Genomic DNA, 16,388 nt, shown 5'->3' with positions numbered 1-16,388 from the left:
CAGGGAAGAGTGGGGAGGGGGGAAATGGTCCTGAAGGTGACTGGGAGTCACTGGAGTTTATGGAGTGGGAGGGCTGGGGAGGGGGGGACAGGATGACAAGGTCAGACTTGCCCTTTAGACACTTTTGACAACTGGATGGAAGATATGAGAGGAGAGAGACTTGTGGCTAGACAATCAGAAAGCTATTTGCAAAATAGTCCAGGCAGAATTGATGAGTACTTACCCCAGGGTTGTAGCACTATCAGAAAACAGAAGAAGAATTCCTAGAAATGTTATAAAGGTAAGATTGATAGGCTTTGGCAACAGATTTTATATGGGGAGTCAGGAGCCTGGCACACAACTGCATTTAATGATTCTTGATTCATGCAATTCATGCAGAAGAGGTATCCCCACTAATGACCTGGACTAGCCCTCAGGCGAAATGGAAGAAAATTGGCCAACTCAACTCCAGATACTCCAATCACTAAAAATACCCGAATGGGTACTGAATAGCAATATAAGGAGAAACCAATAAAGACAAAGCTCATCCTAAAGGGCTCACTCTCTTGTTGAGAAGATAAAACCCAAGCACATGAAAAGCTGACAAAGCAGAGAAGTACTAAATTACACTTCTATAAAGAAGGGACAGATCACTGCTTCAGAGTGGTCACATGGGAGAAGCAGAGCTTAAACTGAACTTTAATGACTGGATAGGCCAGGAGTACTGGACTCCTCTTGGGTATTCCCAGGAGAAGGAATGGTATAAGCATAGTACTGGCACTTTTGAGCACTGATAGCCATGAAGAAGATGCCATGAAGAGAGTTCCCTTCATAGTTAGATTTCACAGAGAAGATCCCATGAACCGCCAAAGGAAGACATCTAGAAGTTGTAACATGAGGGAGAGTGAAGAAAACGGTTTTCTAAATCTCAGAAAAATTAAAGATCCCACTTTTCCTTTATCTTCCCAAAGTCCAATCATTTCCCTGAAAATAATCCTGAAAAAAAAAAATGAGGTGGTAGACAGAAGCTAACTCACCCACTCAAAATCACACTGTTGTCAAAGAGATAAACTTTGATGTGCTGAAGACCAATGGTTTCATTAAAGCGTTCAGGAATAAGGAGACGGAGGAGCCCACGAAGGTTTGGAGTGTGAAAGAGGGAGACCCGGACCTGTTCAGGAAACTTCCGCAATAATGGGAGCAGCATTGTTCGGGAGTTCTTCTTACCTAGAAATGAAAAGCCATAAAGCCGTAAAGAACAGTAACTTGAAGGAGGTCACATTTACTCCAGACCCAATAAAGCTGCTGGTCAGGATCTAACTGGCAATCTTAACACCACCCAAGCTGCTTGCCTCAGCTTCTCAAATCAATTGGTGCTAATTCTAGTCAGGAAATCCTCCCCAAATACATATTACAACATCCACCAGATGAAGAGATGAGATTGTTTGGATATATGATAGCTGCACCTCTTTCCAAGGACACTGAGAACAGTGGGATTCGTTTAAGAAAAATCTCAGAAAAGAAAAGGGGAACAATACCTACCTCTTGAACCCCGGGTAAAATCTAAGAGAATGGAGACTTTGAGATCTGAAGAAAAATTTGCTTGGAGTGACCTTTCTAGACTACTTTCTATACAATCCACCTGTTAACAGAAAAAAAAGAAAAAGAAAATATAAGGAAAGGACCAAAATAACATTCACTTGTAAGCCTCGATGCTATTGATATTGCAATGCTCTCTAAGTACAGATGCTGAAATCACATATACACTATTAGTTTCAGACAAAAAATACCAAGGAAGACCAACCAAAAGAACAATTTCATGTATGAAGGTACCCGATGCCATAACTGCTTAATCTGTGACACTCAGAAAAACTAAGAGGATCACATGTCAGAGGGCATGTTTCCTAGATAGTACGGATGTAGCTTCTCTCAAAATCAGTGTTAGGATTGAAGCTTTCAAATACATTGCAACCACTCAGATAAAAATCTAAAGAGAAGCAAAAGCAAAGACTTCCATGTCTATCATAATACCCCATAAATATTTATTAAACGAATTAACCCAAGATACAACATGCCCACCTCCTTAGATTGGAGGACATTGCTCACATGAGAACAAACAGGATTTCCAAACTTTCAACTTCCTGTTGTGCTTCTGAAAAAAAAAAGGGATCTTCAAGACACGAGTGAAGGAGGAAAACAGAAGCACTTAAGCCAATTCAACTTTTCACATTTAAACCCCTCCTCCATTTTCCACTAGGGCTGGAGGCTACCTGGTCCATGAGGACCTAAACAAAAGCAAGTTTTAAAAAAGAAAAAATACCTATTTCAGTACCACAAGTTACAAAACAAACCCAGAGGGACAAATCTAAAAGCATGGCCTCTACTCTAGGTTCACGATAAAAGTTAGACTCAATCTGCATAGAGGGATGTATTTACATTCTATACAACTAAATCATCTCAGAATTTCCCCATGTTAATAGTCATGAAAGATAGCAAATATGGCACTATAATATAATGAAAGATGTTACTGGCTGTTTTAAAAAGCTATATATAAATCATGCTACATCTAAATCATACTATCAAGAAATCAAGATAATCAGATCTGATTTGTATTTCTGTTAACACTTATTTAGCATATGGAAGCCATCCTGAAAGGTTGGCTTACCATTCTAGTAAATGGTATGGCTAAGAAAAAGTGAAAGGACGAGATATAATACTATTTCTCATCCATTCCTCCATCTCTAGTCACATCCTATCTAACCTCTACCTTTGTACCTTGAGGTACAAAGTAGATGGGAGTTCAGGTCATAGCAACTTTGTCCTTGGACTAGAATATAAATTTTATACTAACTCTTATAACATCTGGGATATAGGGCCTTGAGTCAACTGTGTGAGTTTCCAACTCAGGGGGAAACAAAGTCACAGGGTTTAAGGAAATGGGTGCATAGTGATGTAGCTTTGATGCAGGATTGCCTGCCCCAAAACACTTACCAGTTCCTGTTCTAAAGGACCTGTCCCAAGGTACAGAGAGGCCATCACAACTCGCCTTTTGGCTGTCTTTATCTGCCCCTTTAAAAACAAAACAAGACAAAACAGTGATGATCTGTGCTTTCATAGCTTTTGCTCATTTCTGGTCTAAGCAATCTCATAATACAATATGCAGAATAGAACTCCCTTTATCATCAAATAATATTTACTAAACAGCTATGGTAAAGGTTTATAAAAGTCTACAGAGGTTAATTTAAAATGACCATAATGTTCCCTGATCCTCCTGGCATAATTCAAATCATGCCCACACAAGAATAAAAGGAGAAATAAAGGAGGCATTTGGGTCCAAAGTAGAACATTTTTTAGTGTTCCTAAAAGTAAAAGTCAACAAAAAAAAACTTTAGAAAAAAAAAATCTCAAGCTATGGCACAGAAAGGTGCGGGTATAACAAAAGTCACCCAGACAAAACTCACCTTCATGAGTTCAAAGAACTCTGCTGGAGAAGATAACACCTTAACATGAGAGCTAGAAACACCAAACTCTGGAACCAAGTTTCTTATCCATTGAAACCTATGTACCCCTTCTGGACAAAGGCAGCAAGGTGGAGAGGTGACCTGAGGAATAGGTGGGGACAACAAGGGAGCCAAAAGGAGCCATGGTGACCTAAGTATAAAAGAAACAATGGTTACATTCTACCACATATTCCCTCAAGCTTTTCCAGAGATGACCAAAGGAGGCAACACAACTGCTTTGACACATTAAGAAGAGCTTTTCTCGGCCAGCACTGGAGCCACTGGGAAACTGGACAAAGAGACTGAAAGGGAGATGGGGTGACAAGAGGCACTAAATCAACTAAGCAAAAGAAAATGGACTGTGTTTTCATCACCAAGTGTTCAATTTTACCTCAACCACAAGGTCCTATCAAAGTGCAACATATCCCATCCACATACCTGCTTATAAAGCACCAGGAACAAATTCAGAACTCACAGAAGACACTGAATGTTTTTAACACCACTCCCTAAAAACCTGAAATTCAAAGATGCCTAGAGCAAGAGAGCTGCTAAGTCACTTGAGATGCCAAAAACCAAAGCAGCTTATGAACCTAAGCTACAGATTGGTATAACTGACAGCATGCAAAGTTGCAACAGGCAAAGAACCTATTTCTTTAAAAGTTGGATTTTAAGAGAAATTTCGGTAGCATCTGGGGTTGAGGAAGAAAGCAACTCAACAATGGATTAAAGGAATTGCCTCTTCCCCATTAGAAATATCATTTTAGGCTCAACTGCATTGTGGTGAGTCACCTCTTAGTCTCTGGCAGACTGATTCTAACCACACAGTTCCATACCCCTAACAGAACTCTCCTCGGGAAACCTGAGAGTAGGAGTGGCAGTGACTAGTTTTGCCAATGAAGCCACACAGCAGGAACCCTGGTCCAATCTTTATAAAATAGGGAGTCTTCGGAGAGGAACAGAGCATCACATAGGTGGGAGTCATTCTGTTTCATGATTGCTGCAGTTCATCTGTTAACAGGAAAATCCTCATCAGCACTGACCTTCTATAATCACATGAGGAAAATTGGGGGAAAGGATGCTGAAACATCCCAAGGCATAGATGACTACAGATTCCAGGAAGATGATTTCAACCTCCTTGCTTTACAATAATGTACTAAGCTTCCTAAGGTCTGTAAATACCTTTGCACAGAAGCCAGATGCTTCACAGATAACGTCTCACAGATAATGTTCCCAGAAAGTCCACCAGTTTGTCCCAGTCTATTCATCATCAGATGGTGGGGGTGGAAATCAGACTGCAAAAGGTTAAAAACAGAGTGGGAAGTAAAAACTGGAGAGGCAACATATAGCCCTATCCATTTAGGGGTTTAGCTGTGAAAGAAGGAAGAAATACAAGTATAAGTTTGAGGGGGATAGTATGGTCAAGTGAAAGTTTTCTTAAAGAACGAGACACGGGCATGTTTATAGGCAGTAAAGAAAGATCTAGTGGATAACAAAGAACTCAAGAATAAAGCAGCCCAAGAGGGAAGAGAAGATGAGATCAAGGACATAACTGCAGGAGTTGGCCTTGGCCAGGATTTAAGGTACAGAACTGCAAAGCAAGGAACAGGCCCAACAGGTGACCTCTATTTTTTCAGTAAAGTATAAGATGTTTCAAGCTCTGTTCCAAAGGAAGTAGGGAGTAGGCAGTCTACGGAGCTTGAGAAGATATGAGAAGGTTTGGAACTGACCCTGTGGGGAAAGCAGTAAAGTCAATCATGGAAGAACAGAAAAGGATCGCTGTGCACCAATGCAGACTAATGGTGTTAAGACAAATTTCCAGTCCAGTAGTCAAGGTTAGGGTTAAGAGTTCAACAATATTCAGTAGCATGAATAGAAACAGAAAAGGCAGATGAGAATAAGGAGTTTACTGAAGTTTAGGGTTTATTAAAACAAAATCAATAAGGGATTCAAGGGTAAAAGACAATGTATTGATTAACTAGAGTCAAGACTGTAAAGGAAACCTGGATGTGGATGATAGTGTAGGAAAGCAGGGAAGACTACACTGAAAGGAAGTCATGATGAAAAAGTTATGATAGATGAAAGAATAAAAAGTTATGCTGAGAAGAAAATTGCTGATTTCTGAAATCACAGAAGTCAAACAGTGATGACAAGAGCAAGGTTATGACTATGCCCATGTATGGATGAAGTGGAATGAAGGTGATTGTCTAGAGGAATTATCAACATGCACATTGAAATCCCCAAATATGAAGGCAGAGATTGAAGTTAAAAATGATCCAGGTGCTCTCAAGGATGAGAAAGGAAGGCAAATCATCTAAATGCTATGAATAGGATATAGAGTGAACCTGAAAAGAGGAAAGGTTGCTCCAATAATGGCAGCAAAAGGTATGTCTGGAAGTGGCAGTGAGAGGTAGTAAATACAACTTCTTTCAACCCAGCTGTGTTGGGGGTCATGAGAAGATGCACAGGATGGAGAGGATGACCTGCAATGCAGTATCTTCTGGAAGAAGTCAAGTTTCTGTGAGTGCTTGGCAGCACACACAGTACAGAGTACACAACAAGGCAAAAGAAGACTTTCTTAAAAGCCATAAACAATACAAAGAAGTATGAAGTGCAAAAAATGGATGTGTTTAAATATAAAATGTAAAGGATGGCTAGTTAATGGGAAAAGTTTCACAAGACTCAACGTAGGACTTGACAGATTTTTTTAGACTTCTAATAGAAGGGATGGCACCATAGATAGAATGAGAAAATGTAGAGAGATATGTGAAAAACCGGCCTCCTATATAGAAAAATCTATCACAACACACTAAATATTCCAAAGGGTTTCAGGATCCATATGAAGCACCAAGGCACAGACTGAGAGAGAGAGAGAGAGAGGTACCAGAGGGCATGTTCAGGGCTCCTGACGGGTCTACTTTCAAGAGACTTCTCCCTCTCCTCGGAAGTAACTCACTCTGGTAATGTTCCATCAGTGTCTGTAGTTCAAGTCTTGCTAAAGTTGTATATTATGTTTCTGTTGGTTTCCTGTTTAATTTGTGAACTCATAGGTTCATTTTCATTAGGGGACAGAAGGTGATGAAAGACAATTCAAACTATTTAAAAAAATAATTGGTAACATTTACAAGGAGCTTTAAAGGTTTACAAATCATTTTACATACTTGATCTCATTTATCCTTCACAACAATTCTGAACTCTGAGGTAGGTACTACTGCAGGCATTGTTATGCCCATTTATGTGATGACCATCTAGGTTTATACGGGAGAATGATTCTACAAGTTAGTAACTATGTGTTATTTATGTGACAATTTTACAAACCTAAAGGAAAGAGTACTTTTTTTTAAAGCACCAATAAGTAATAGGTACTTCAGGAAAGTACAGGGAACACAAATAACCAACAATCAATACAGCTCACAAGTCAAAATTCAACAAGCAAAAACTAAAAATCATTTCTGAACACATATTCACTGGTTTTTCTTCTTAAACCCTTTTTACATGTACCAAGTAGATATTATTTGTATACATAAAATACAAGCACATGCACACACACATACACACACACACACACACACACACACACACACACACACTTCCAGTAGTAGAGTTCCTGGGAATTTTCTCAGACAAGGCTTACCCCAAAGCCAGCAGCAGTTCCCAGTCTCCAGAATGACCACCTGCATAAACAATTATCAGATACCTAACTTCCAACTGAGTTTGGAAGGAAAGGAAGATGCATCTAATTATTTTCTCCATATATTATCAAATTTACCAGATAAAACAAACCAGAATACATAGTTTCCACACTTGAAACTTGACCTGACCTTAATTTTCTTTCTAGATAACAAGGCACCTCTAAATCTTTTTGGAAGAAGGAGACATATTCTAGATGCTAAGCTTCTACCAACTTTGCTCTCCCACTGGCTTACTACAAAGCTGGTCAAGCTCTATTTGGTGAACCATGAAAATAAAGATGAAAGCTGGAGAAGAAAAGGATAGCGAGTTGACAGTAATGATGTTCTGGGTACTCAGAATGAGACAAGCTGCCCTACTTCACTATAAAAACCTCAGTCTGCAGTTCTAAAAGTGAAATGGAAACTGTATTCTCCAGAAATCAGCTCAGCCTCAGCCTCCCACCCACACAAAACCTGAGAGGAACAGAAAACTACTTGACTTCAAAATTCTCAGGATTATCTAAGTGGTTAGTGCTGTCTCTTGGTAAAGACTCAAAACTATCAGGACAAGGTTGGGTTTGTTTTTTTTTTAATGGAATTTGTTTAAAACAAAACAAAACCCTGATGCAACAGTGAGAGAAGTGGTCCAGGGATGACTTCCCTGAATTTAGTCAAGACTAAAGAGGGTATACACTGACACTATGGCCTCTTGTTCTTGACTTCCTGGATTGGGAACATCTGCAATGCAGGAAAGAAAAAGTGCATATTAATGACATTAACAATAATGAAGGAGTGAGAACCACTACAAAATTCTTCCATTTTTCCTTTCAAGTCAACCACCCTCTCAGAGGGAAGCCTTCTTGACATGCTCAAACCTGGAATCCCATACTTCTGGTGGGAAAACAATTAAGTGGCCCTATTTCTTGGCTTTAAACTGAGTTGTTACTAAATATATATATATATATATATATATATACACACACACACACACACACACACACACACACACACACACACACACACACACACACACACACATATATAAAAGCTTTTCAGGTGTGAACTCAATATAATAATGCTGTCTCCATCAGTTAATCAGATATTTATCAAAAGACTCAAAAAAAGATAGCAGTAGCTATAGCTAGTCTATGTTTCATAAAAAGATGCTAGAAATTAATTAATCTTCTTTAACTTCACTAATCCAGAATCATGGTTCAAATGTCCCTAAGCTATAGTATAAATCCTACGGCTTGGATCTCCCCCAAATCAGTGCAAAGAAATGAAAAAATAAAGTTTTTCTTTTAAATCAACCAATTTTTTGAAACTATAATCTTTTCAGAAAAGCTTTTTTAAAGAAAATCCCACTATTTTCAGTAATACAAAATGAAACATATACAAGTAAACTGATGAGAACTGAGAGTCATCACATTTACTGGGAAAGGATCAAGAAACTACTTGAATGTGACATACTTCCTGCAACACTATCAACAGTCTTTCCTGACTAATGTAAGACAAACCCCAAACAGGGGAAATAAGCACAAATTCCCAGAGATTACAAAAGACCAACTGCCTGCTTAACTACTAACAACACATTAAGCATGATGACGGATTTGCTAGTATTTGGCTAAACGCTGAACAAAAGACACAATTTTTCTGTAAGTTTGAGAACTATAAATCTAAAACATACCTTTGGAGCTCACCTTATACTAAGAAGTCTAGATTGGAATATCCCTTGGGAAAACAAACATTAAAAACCCAATGAAAACAACTCACATTACTATTCATCCAAAGGGCTATAACTTGATAGAACTCCCCAGTAGTCCTGAAAAGTATTATTTTTTATTAATTAGCTCTTAATTATATATGAATTATTTATCATCCACCTCTGAATTATTTATTTTCCTTTGGTCACCGGGCATACATCTCAACTGAATGACTATCTCATCACCAGTTGGTAAGACAAATTTAATATTAATCAAACCAAAGCTGGGAAGATAAACAGCTACTGTTGACCAAAAAAGGAAAAAAGATCACTGTAAAATCAAAGACAAATGACTTTCTGGATTATCCACCACTGAATCAAATAATCTGTTCCAATGCTCACCTCTAATAAAGGATTAAGAACTGGATTATTAAAAACCTCTTACGAGTTAAAAGAAAGACTTGGACTATAAATACTACCAAAAGTACAAAACATTCCTGGAAATCATCAGCACTGGTAAAATCAGAAATGTCAGAACTGGAAGAGGAGTAATGAGTAACAGCACTGGAGAGATTGAGGCCAGCCTGTGAAGGCTTTAAAAGCTAACAAATGTACACTGGATGCTAAAGGCAATAGGGAGTCACTAGAGTTTATTGGGGAGGAGTGACATGGTCAAACCTAAACTTTGAGAAAATTCCTTATCACTTTAGCCACTGTATATACAGGCTAGAATGGAGAAAAACAGAAAAGACCAACTAGAAAATTATTATTATAGTCCAAGTGAGAAATGAAGATCTGAACTAGGATGGTGGTTATATAAATGGATGTGAGATACTGTAGACATAGAAAGGACAGAATCTGGCATCTGATTAAATATATAGGGTTAAGTATAAATAAAGAGTCATGGTTACAAACTATCTAGTAGAGACCAAGGGAAATCTGAAGTTGTATTTTGAGCACATTGAAATAGAGATTCCTATAGAACATCCAGTTTGAAACTTCCCCCTGGACTGTACATGTAAGCTTCATCTACATCAAGATAATTAAACCTATGGAAGTTGATGAGGTCATTAGGAGGACCCAGAATAAAGCCTTGTGGTATATAGTCAATTTTCCGCTCTCTCTTGCTGTTCCTTATACATGACTCCCATCTCCAGTTTCCATGCTTTTGTATTGATTATCTGTCTTGACACCTAGAATTCACTTCCTTTTCACCTATACCTCTTGGTATCCTATGTTTTTCTTCAAAACAGCTCAAGCACCAGATATAAAGCCTTTCCTTATCCTCCTCCATGGCTAGACTTCCAAAAGATTGTGCCTGGCACATAGAATTCAAATGGATGTTATCTCATCAATTTGGGAGTTCCCTCCAATGATGCAGAGTACAATCAAATCCATGTTCATCTGTCCTATGCAACTCTTATCCATTCTCCCCTAAAGTTCTCACAAAGGGTCAATTCAACATGCTAAAGGCCTTCTTCATTTTCTCCTGTCATCCATTGCTCTTACTATATAACAAGTCCATCTTCTCTTCCAGTCATGTGTTCTTCTGAGTTGGTAAGTTACAATCTGCTCACATACACCATGTGCCTCTGTATGGTCGGGTCCTCTGGGTGATACTCATCTTTATCTTTTCAGGGAATATGGTGTTTTGCATCATGCTTCCATATAACAACATTAACAAAATGTAAGCATCATAAGAAGATTGGGTTTAGTAAAAGGTACTAAAGTACTGTTAAGGTACTGCTTGCAAAAACTTGTTTGTTCCCTATGAATGCCTTTACTGAGGATGCCCTCAGTTCATATATAGATGAATCTAATGAAGATTTTGTGTAGATGGGAGAGTAGACATATAGGTTGGAAGTCATTAATATCCTCTCAGTTGCCTTTTGAGGAGGATATTAAAAAGGTCTGAGGTTTTTTTCCCCATACCGTTCGTTGGTATCTTTTCTTCCCTCCTTCAGATCCCAAATATATCAGTCCCTTAAAGCCCTTACAAATATATCCTCTTCTGCATTGCCCTTCTCTACAAACTTCCAAATCAGCTTCTTTTCCTGTCCTAGTTCTCTTCAGTGAGACTTCTACCTCTCTTATTAGCACCTAATGTAAGAATACAAATGTGATGATTCTACTACCCTTAATGGAGAAAACTGCTTTGTTGAAAAAAAATATTTGCAAAAATTTTTCATTTTTTCCTGTTTGTTGTTTTCTTTACATTTTCATTCTTGAATGCCCCTGGGATGACTGCTTAATTAACTATCTGGCTGAGCTTTCTTTAAACTGGTTTTTTTTTACCCTCTGGTGCTTCTCTCTGCTTCATGAGATTAAACTACACATAATCATCCACCATCATTCTTTGTAAAACTTTTAAAGACAAGTTTACATTCTAAATTTGCACTGACTTTGGCCAACATCTCTCTATTTTTGCTAGTCAGATATTTGCTGACTAAGGCACTTTCTAGACTCTGTCTTGTTTTGGCAACTGATTTCCATTGGTTTAACTTTTGAAATTATTACCTCCATGGTTGTAGGAGTTCCAGAATTGATCATGTTTATAGCCTTAAGGAAAATTTAAATGAGGAAACCTCAAGAGAGGTTAAGTGACTTGCCCAAGACCCACACAACATCAGGACTGGGAGAGAAACATGGGAGATCATGACTCCAAACAAGCCTTCCCCATTGTGCTGAGCTGCCTCCTTTTCCATAAAACCATAAAACAGATTTGTCTCTACTTTAAAATGGAAATTAAACATCATACAAAAACAGCCACATGCTGATCATCCATTAGACCATTAATGTCTGCTTGGAAAAGCAGTCTAGTCATCAAGTCATCATAGGCTTTTCACTCATATAATATAAGGAAAAGGTAAGATATATATACATATATATCCACACACATAAACACATATACACACATATATGCATATATACACAGACACATATATAACATATGCATATATACTAGAAATGTATGTAAATGAAACTAGTGTTAATGGAACAAGAGTAAAGATGTAATTTTATACTTGTTTGAAAGGAGGGTTTTATCTTCATAAATCTGAAATAATTTTGAGAACAGTGTTCACTAGCTTTTTTCCTTTGGCTCATCTGTCTTCCTAACCACCTTGATTCTAAAACACTAGTCAACTACCACAGTGAAACCTAAAGCACAAGCAAGCCCAGCTTGGAACAATCACTGAAAATGTAGCTGGAATAGTAACAGAAAACTAGATTGTTTGAGGAATAAGAAATCGGAAGGTCAGCATTTAAAGTCCTCTCCAACATGGTTATAGCTTATTGTAATAAGCTTATTACACAATAAAAGTTTATGTTCTCAAACACCCAGCCTAACTGATTTATTTGCTGTTACATATAGCCATCCATCTCCTGCTCTAGGACTTTTATATAAGCTGTCTCCTATCACTGGGATGCACTTTTGCCTACTAGAATCCATGCAAAGCTCAGCTCTCCTACATGAGGCTTTTTTCATGATGTTTTTCATGATCTTCCCCAGATCCAGGGTCTCTCCTCAAAAAAAATTTTTCTTACATGCATATATGTTGCTTCCTCCAATAAAACTTAAGGACCTTGAGGGAAAGCACCATTTCTCCTCTTTTATGGCTCATCCCTATAACCTAGCAAAATACCTGTCACATGGTAGACCAATAGTGAATAAAATGGCAATCAGTAAGTTAATAAAGAGACTAAATAGACAGTAGAGAGCTAGGGGAAGACCCCCAGCATAATGGGTGGACATGAGTTCAGTACAAAATGAGAATACACGGATGGGTTGCTCTATGAACCACTGAAGGAACATTCCCATCAGTGAGATGAAAGATCCATCGGAAGTATGGATCCTGAAAGGAGTTTTTATCTTCTTCATAAATATGGAATAATTGAGAGAAGAGTATTCACTAGCTTTTTGACTAGACAGTGAGGTAAAGAAACCCTTCCTTTGCCTCATCTGTCTTCCTATCTATGCTTCAACCAAAATAGCCACAAAATACCACTCTAAGTTTATCAAAGATCAATGTGGAATAACGCATACTACAATTTCTTTATACTATATATAGAAGGAACTCTTTGATTATCCAGTTTATCCCTACAAGCCATTAGTAACCTCTTTTCAATTATAGGGAACACCATTTTCTCTATAAATAAAGCCATCTATTTCACAGGGTTTTCTAAGCTTAATAAATCTTAAATTATATCATCTTTAGCCATTATGATATTAATGTTATGAGTTATGAGTTATTATTACTGCCTCAACACAAGTCAGCAAACCATTCCCAATTTCCTTTGCCAGGAACTGTTCTAGTTTAAGCATGAAAAAGGAACAATCTTGAATTGTTTGTCTTCAAAGTTACAACACTTTTCGAAAACCCACTATAAATCAATCTCTTGGTGGGTTGCCTTCTTGACCTCATCATATCCTGGAATGGATTATATTCCCTTCAGTAAATGGGCACAGGCAAAGCTATTTTACCACAGAGGCAGTAATATAGAATTTGAAACAGTTCTGATGTTGAAATCTCCTAAAATCCTTTTTAGCCCTTACGTCTATGAATCAGTCAAAAAGCATTTCTGCTTTGAGTGCTATGTCAGGCAGTGGGATAAACTGTGTTGATACAAAGAAAAAACAGAAACAGCCCCTGTCCTCAAGACTGCATTGTAAAGGAGTGAACATGAACAAATACATATATACATATATATATATGTAATATATATGTAATATATGCAAAATGAATACAAGATAGTTTGGAGAGAGAAAGCACACAGGGTTGAGGTAAAAATATTCCAGATGTGAAAGGACCGCCAACGCAAAATAAACACAAGGCCAGGAAACAGTGTGTCATGTGTGAGAAACAGGCAAACAGGCCAGTATGGTTAGACTATAGCATACACGCAGGGGAGTGAGGCATGTGTAAGATCAGAAAGGCAGGAAGGGGCCAGATTAAAAAGTTTTAATTAAAACACCAGGAGTTTATATTTTATATTTTCTCTCAGAAGTACCAAAATTGAGTAGAGGGGATGACATGGTCAGACCCAAGGCATTTTAGCAGCTCTGTGGAAGGAGTGAGAGAAGACTTCAGCAGTAAAATAAATATTGCAGAACTCTAGGGTAAGATATGATTGAGGACCTAAACTAGGGCAGTGGCTATGTGAAAAGAAAGGACATACACGAGATAAAATATTAAGGAGATAGAAATGACAAGATTTGGCAACCAAGTGGATATGCGGAGTGAGAATGAGGACAGACAGTACTAGCCTCACAAGTTCTGAAAAGAAAAGGGCTTGATGGGTAAAGATAACCTGTGTCTTGGACATGCTGAACTTCAGATTTCTATAGGACATACAATGTGAGTGAAAACTAACAGGTGAATGGGAATGCAGAACTTAAGTTACACAGATAAATGACAATAAAGAGATCAGCAAGTAGACAGAGATGTAAACTTAAGAAGCTACTACACCAACACTGCTGGGTGACCCTGGGTGAGTCATTTATCCTCTTTCAACCTCAAGTTCCGCATCTGTAAAATGAAAATGTCACAGAGCTGCTGAGGATCAAATGAGATAGCCTGACAAGCACTTTGGAAATCACTGTTTTATAAATTATTATCAATTCATGAGAGCTGGAGAGTTTACCAAGTGAGACAGAACAAAAAAGATGGCTCTGGATGGAGTCTTAGGATACACCCAGAGTTAGCCAGCGTTACCCTCCTATGTCAGCTCAACAAAGAAAGCTCACAAAGAATGCTTAGAAAGGTGAGAGAACCTGGAAAGAGCAGGGTCCCCAAGACCCAGAGTGAAGAGAGTATTTAGAGACAGCGATCAACAGTATCAGTCAACCAGCGATTTAATCCAATTTAAAGTTTTATTGAAGCTTTGTAGGACGGACAAACCTCGTCCAAGGAGCTCTGCCCACCACAAGACCCAAACCACAGATGTTGGCGCTGAAGGGCAGGAGCCCTCATATTGCCCAAGTAATACAACACCTGAGGAAACTGGTTTTCAGAGTTTAGACAAGTGTTTGCTTTGGGCTTAAGTCTCCCTGGCAGGGCACGAGGCATCTGAACACCCCACAGAAACCACTCCAGATTCGGCAGCGTCTCGGAGAAGGGTGGCCCTCCAGGACACTTGTGGCACCGCTGTTTCACAATCTCCTGGACCATGGACACAAGCCGACCAAGCACTTCTCCAAGGAAGCTTCGAGTGGTCGCCCCGGCAGGCTCGAGTTCGCTCAGCAGGAGGGGCAAGAGGCACCCCGCACCAGAGCCCGGCCAGGCTGATTCACCCGCGGCCTGTCACCGGTGGGAAGGGTTACAAGAGAGCCAGGCGCTGGGCAGAAGCTCCCCCGACCCGGCGGGGCCCGCGCTGCAGACGCGCACGGCCCGACCACATCCTGCCCCGGCCATGGAGCCGCGAGCTCCGCGAAGGCCGCTGCCTGGAATGGGCACACGCGGCACCTTGCCCCGGCCTTGGGTCGGAACCGGGCAGGAGGCGGAGCGGGGCTGCCGGCCTCTCTCTCCGAGCGTTCGGGAGTAGAGAAAGGAGGGAGAGGAGACGCAGGCCAGGGCGCCGAGCCCCGAGGCTGGGGGCCGGGGAACTCAAGTCCCAGGCCGGGGGGCTGGGGGGAGCGCGTTGGCGGGGACCCCGGGGGGAGGGAGGAGCAGCAGCCTCGGCGCTCCCTCGAGCCCCCCCCGGGCCGCGGCCCCTCCCCGCTCCAGGGAGCCCCTCACTCACCTCCGGCCGCGGCGGTCCCTGTTCCTGTTGAGTCGGTCCGAGAGGCGGCCCAGAAGAGCGGCCAGCCCAGGCCCCAGGGGGCCCAGCAGCCGCCTCCAGAACACCGGGCCCGCCGCTACCGCCGCCATGGAGACTCCCAACTTCCGCTTCCGGCTCCCAGAAACTTTATTGACAGCGGCGGAGCGCGGCCGCGGGACCCAGTCCGGACCTGCGCCTGGGGCTCTGCAGCGAGCGGACCGGCCCGAGGACGGCGGGGTTCGTACTTGTGGGTACTTCTCCGACACCTCGATGCAGCTCAGCCGCGTAGCCGCCGCCCCCCGAGAGGCCAGCTGGAACTGTCGTTCCCTCCGTGATCCCCACTTTAAAGCCTGGTAGATTGGCGCCCCGGGATGGTGACGGCCGCCCCAAGGTTCGTGGGCCCCGTGCCCGTGGGCTTGGCCGCGGCCTCCCTCCGCTGCCTTGCAGCGCCCTAACCCCCGGATAGGATGGAAACGGCTCCGTCACCGTGTGCTCCCAGAGGCTAAGACTTCATGGTATTGATATTGTCCGAGCTACCTTAACCCATTTAACAAAGAATACATTTTTTTTTAAGTGCTTGCTGTGTGCTAAGGACGCAAAGAAAGACCAAAAACTTCTAGTGGACGAAGCAATTTAGAAAGTGGATGTAGGGTCATTTCAAAGGGAAAGCGTGGGAAAGACTTGGGAACGCCATTGGGAATTTGAGCTAGATCTTGAAGGAGCCAGGGAAGCGGGTAAGAGGCCGAGAGGAGGAGGGCAGCATCGATGCAGCCAGGGCTC

At 40.8% G+C, this 16,388-nt stretch overlaps 1 protein-coding gene across 2 annotated transcripts in view; it reads right to left on the bottom strand.

Annotated features, from left to right (window-relative positions):
* Positions 1 to 15,673, bottom strand: part of PGS1 (phosphatidylglycerophosphate synthase 1) — a 42,392-nt gene extending 26,719 nt beyond the window's left edge. For both annotated transcript variants that reach the window (XM_072645178.1, XM_072645179.1), the window contains exons 1-6: positions 15,591 to 15,673; positions 4,659 to 4,771; positions 3,441 to 3,630; positions 2,971 to 3,048; positions 1,522 to 1,621; positions 1,017 to 1,206 (exon numbers count right to left, since the gene is read on the bottom strand). In XM_072645178.1, coding sequence (XP_072501279.1) covers positions 1,017 to 1,206; positions 1,522 to 1,621; positions 2,971 to 3,048; positions 3,441 to 3,630; positions 4,659 to 4,747 — 647 coding nt within the window. In that variant the 5' untranslated portion in view covers positions 4,748 to 4,771; positions 15,591 to 15,673. The remainder of the gene's footprint in view (positions 1 to 1,016; positions 1,207 to 1,521; positions 1,622 to 2,970; positions 3,049 to 3,440; positions 3,631 to 4,658; positions 4,772 to 15,590) is intronic.
* Between the last annotated feature and the right edge of the window lie 715 nt (positions 15,674 to 16,388).

Source organism: Notamacropus eugenii, chromosome 2, assembly GCF_028372415.1.
Source record: "Notamacropus eugenii isolate mMacEug1 chromosome 2, mMacEug1.pri_v2, whole genome shotgun sequence".
In the NCBI taxonomy this organism is placed as follows: domain Eukaryota; kingdom Metazoa; phylum Chordata; class Mammalia; order Diprotodontia; family Macropodidae; genus Notamacropus; species Notamacropus eugenii.
This window is presented reverse-complemented; position numbering and strand designations above follow the sequence as displayed.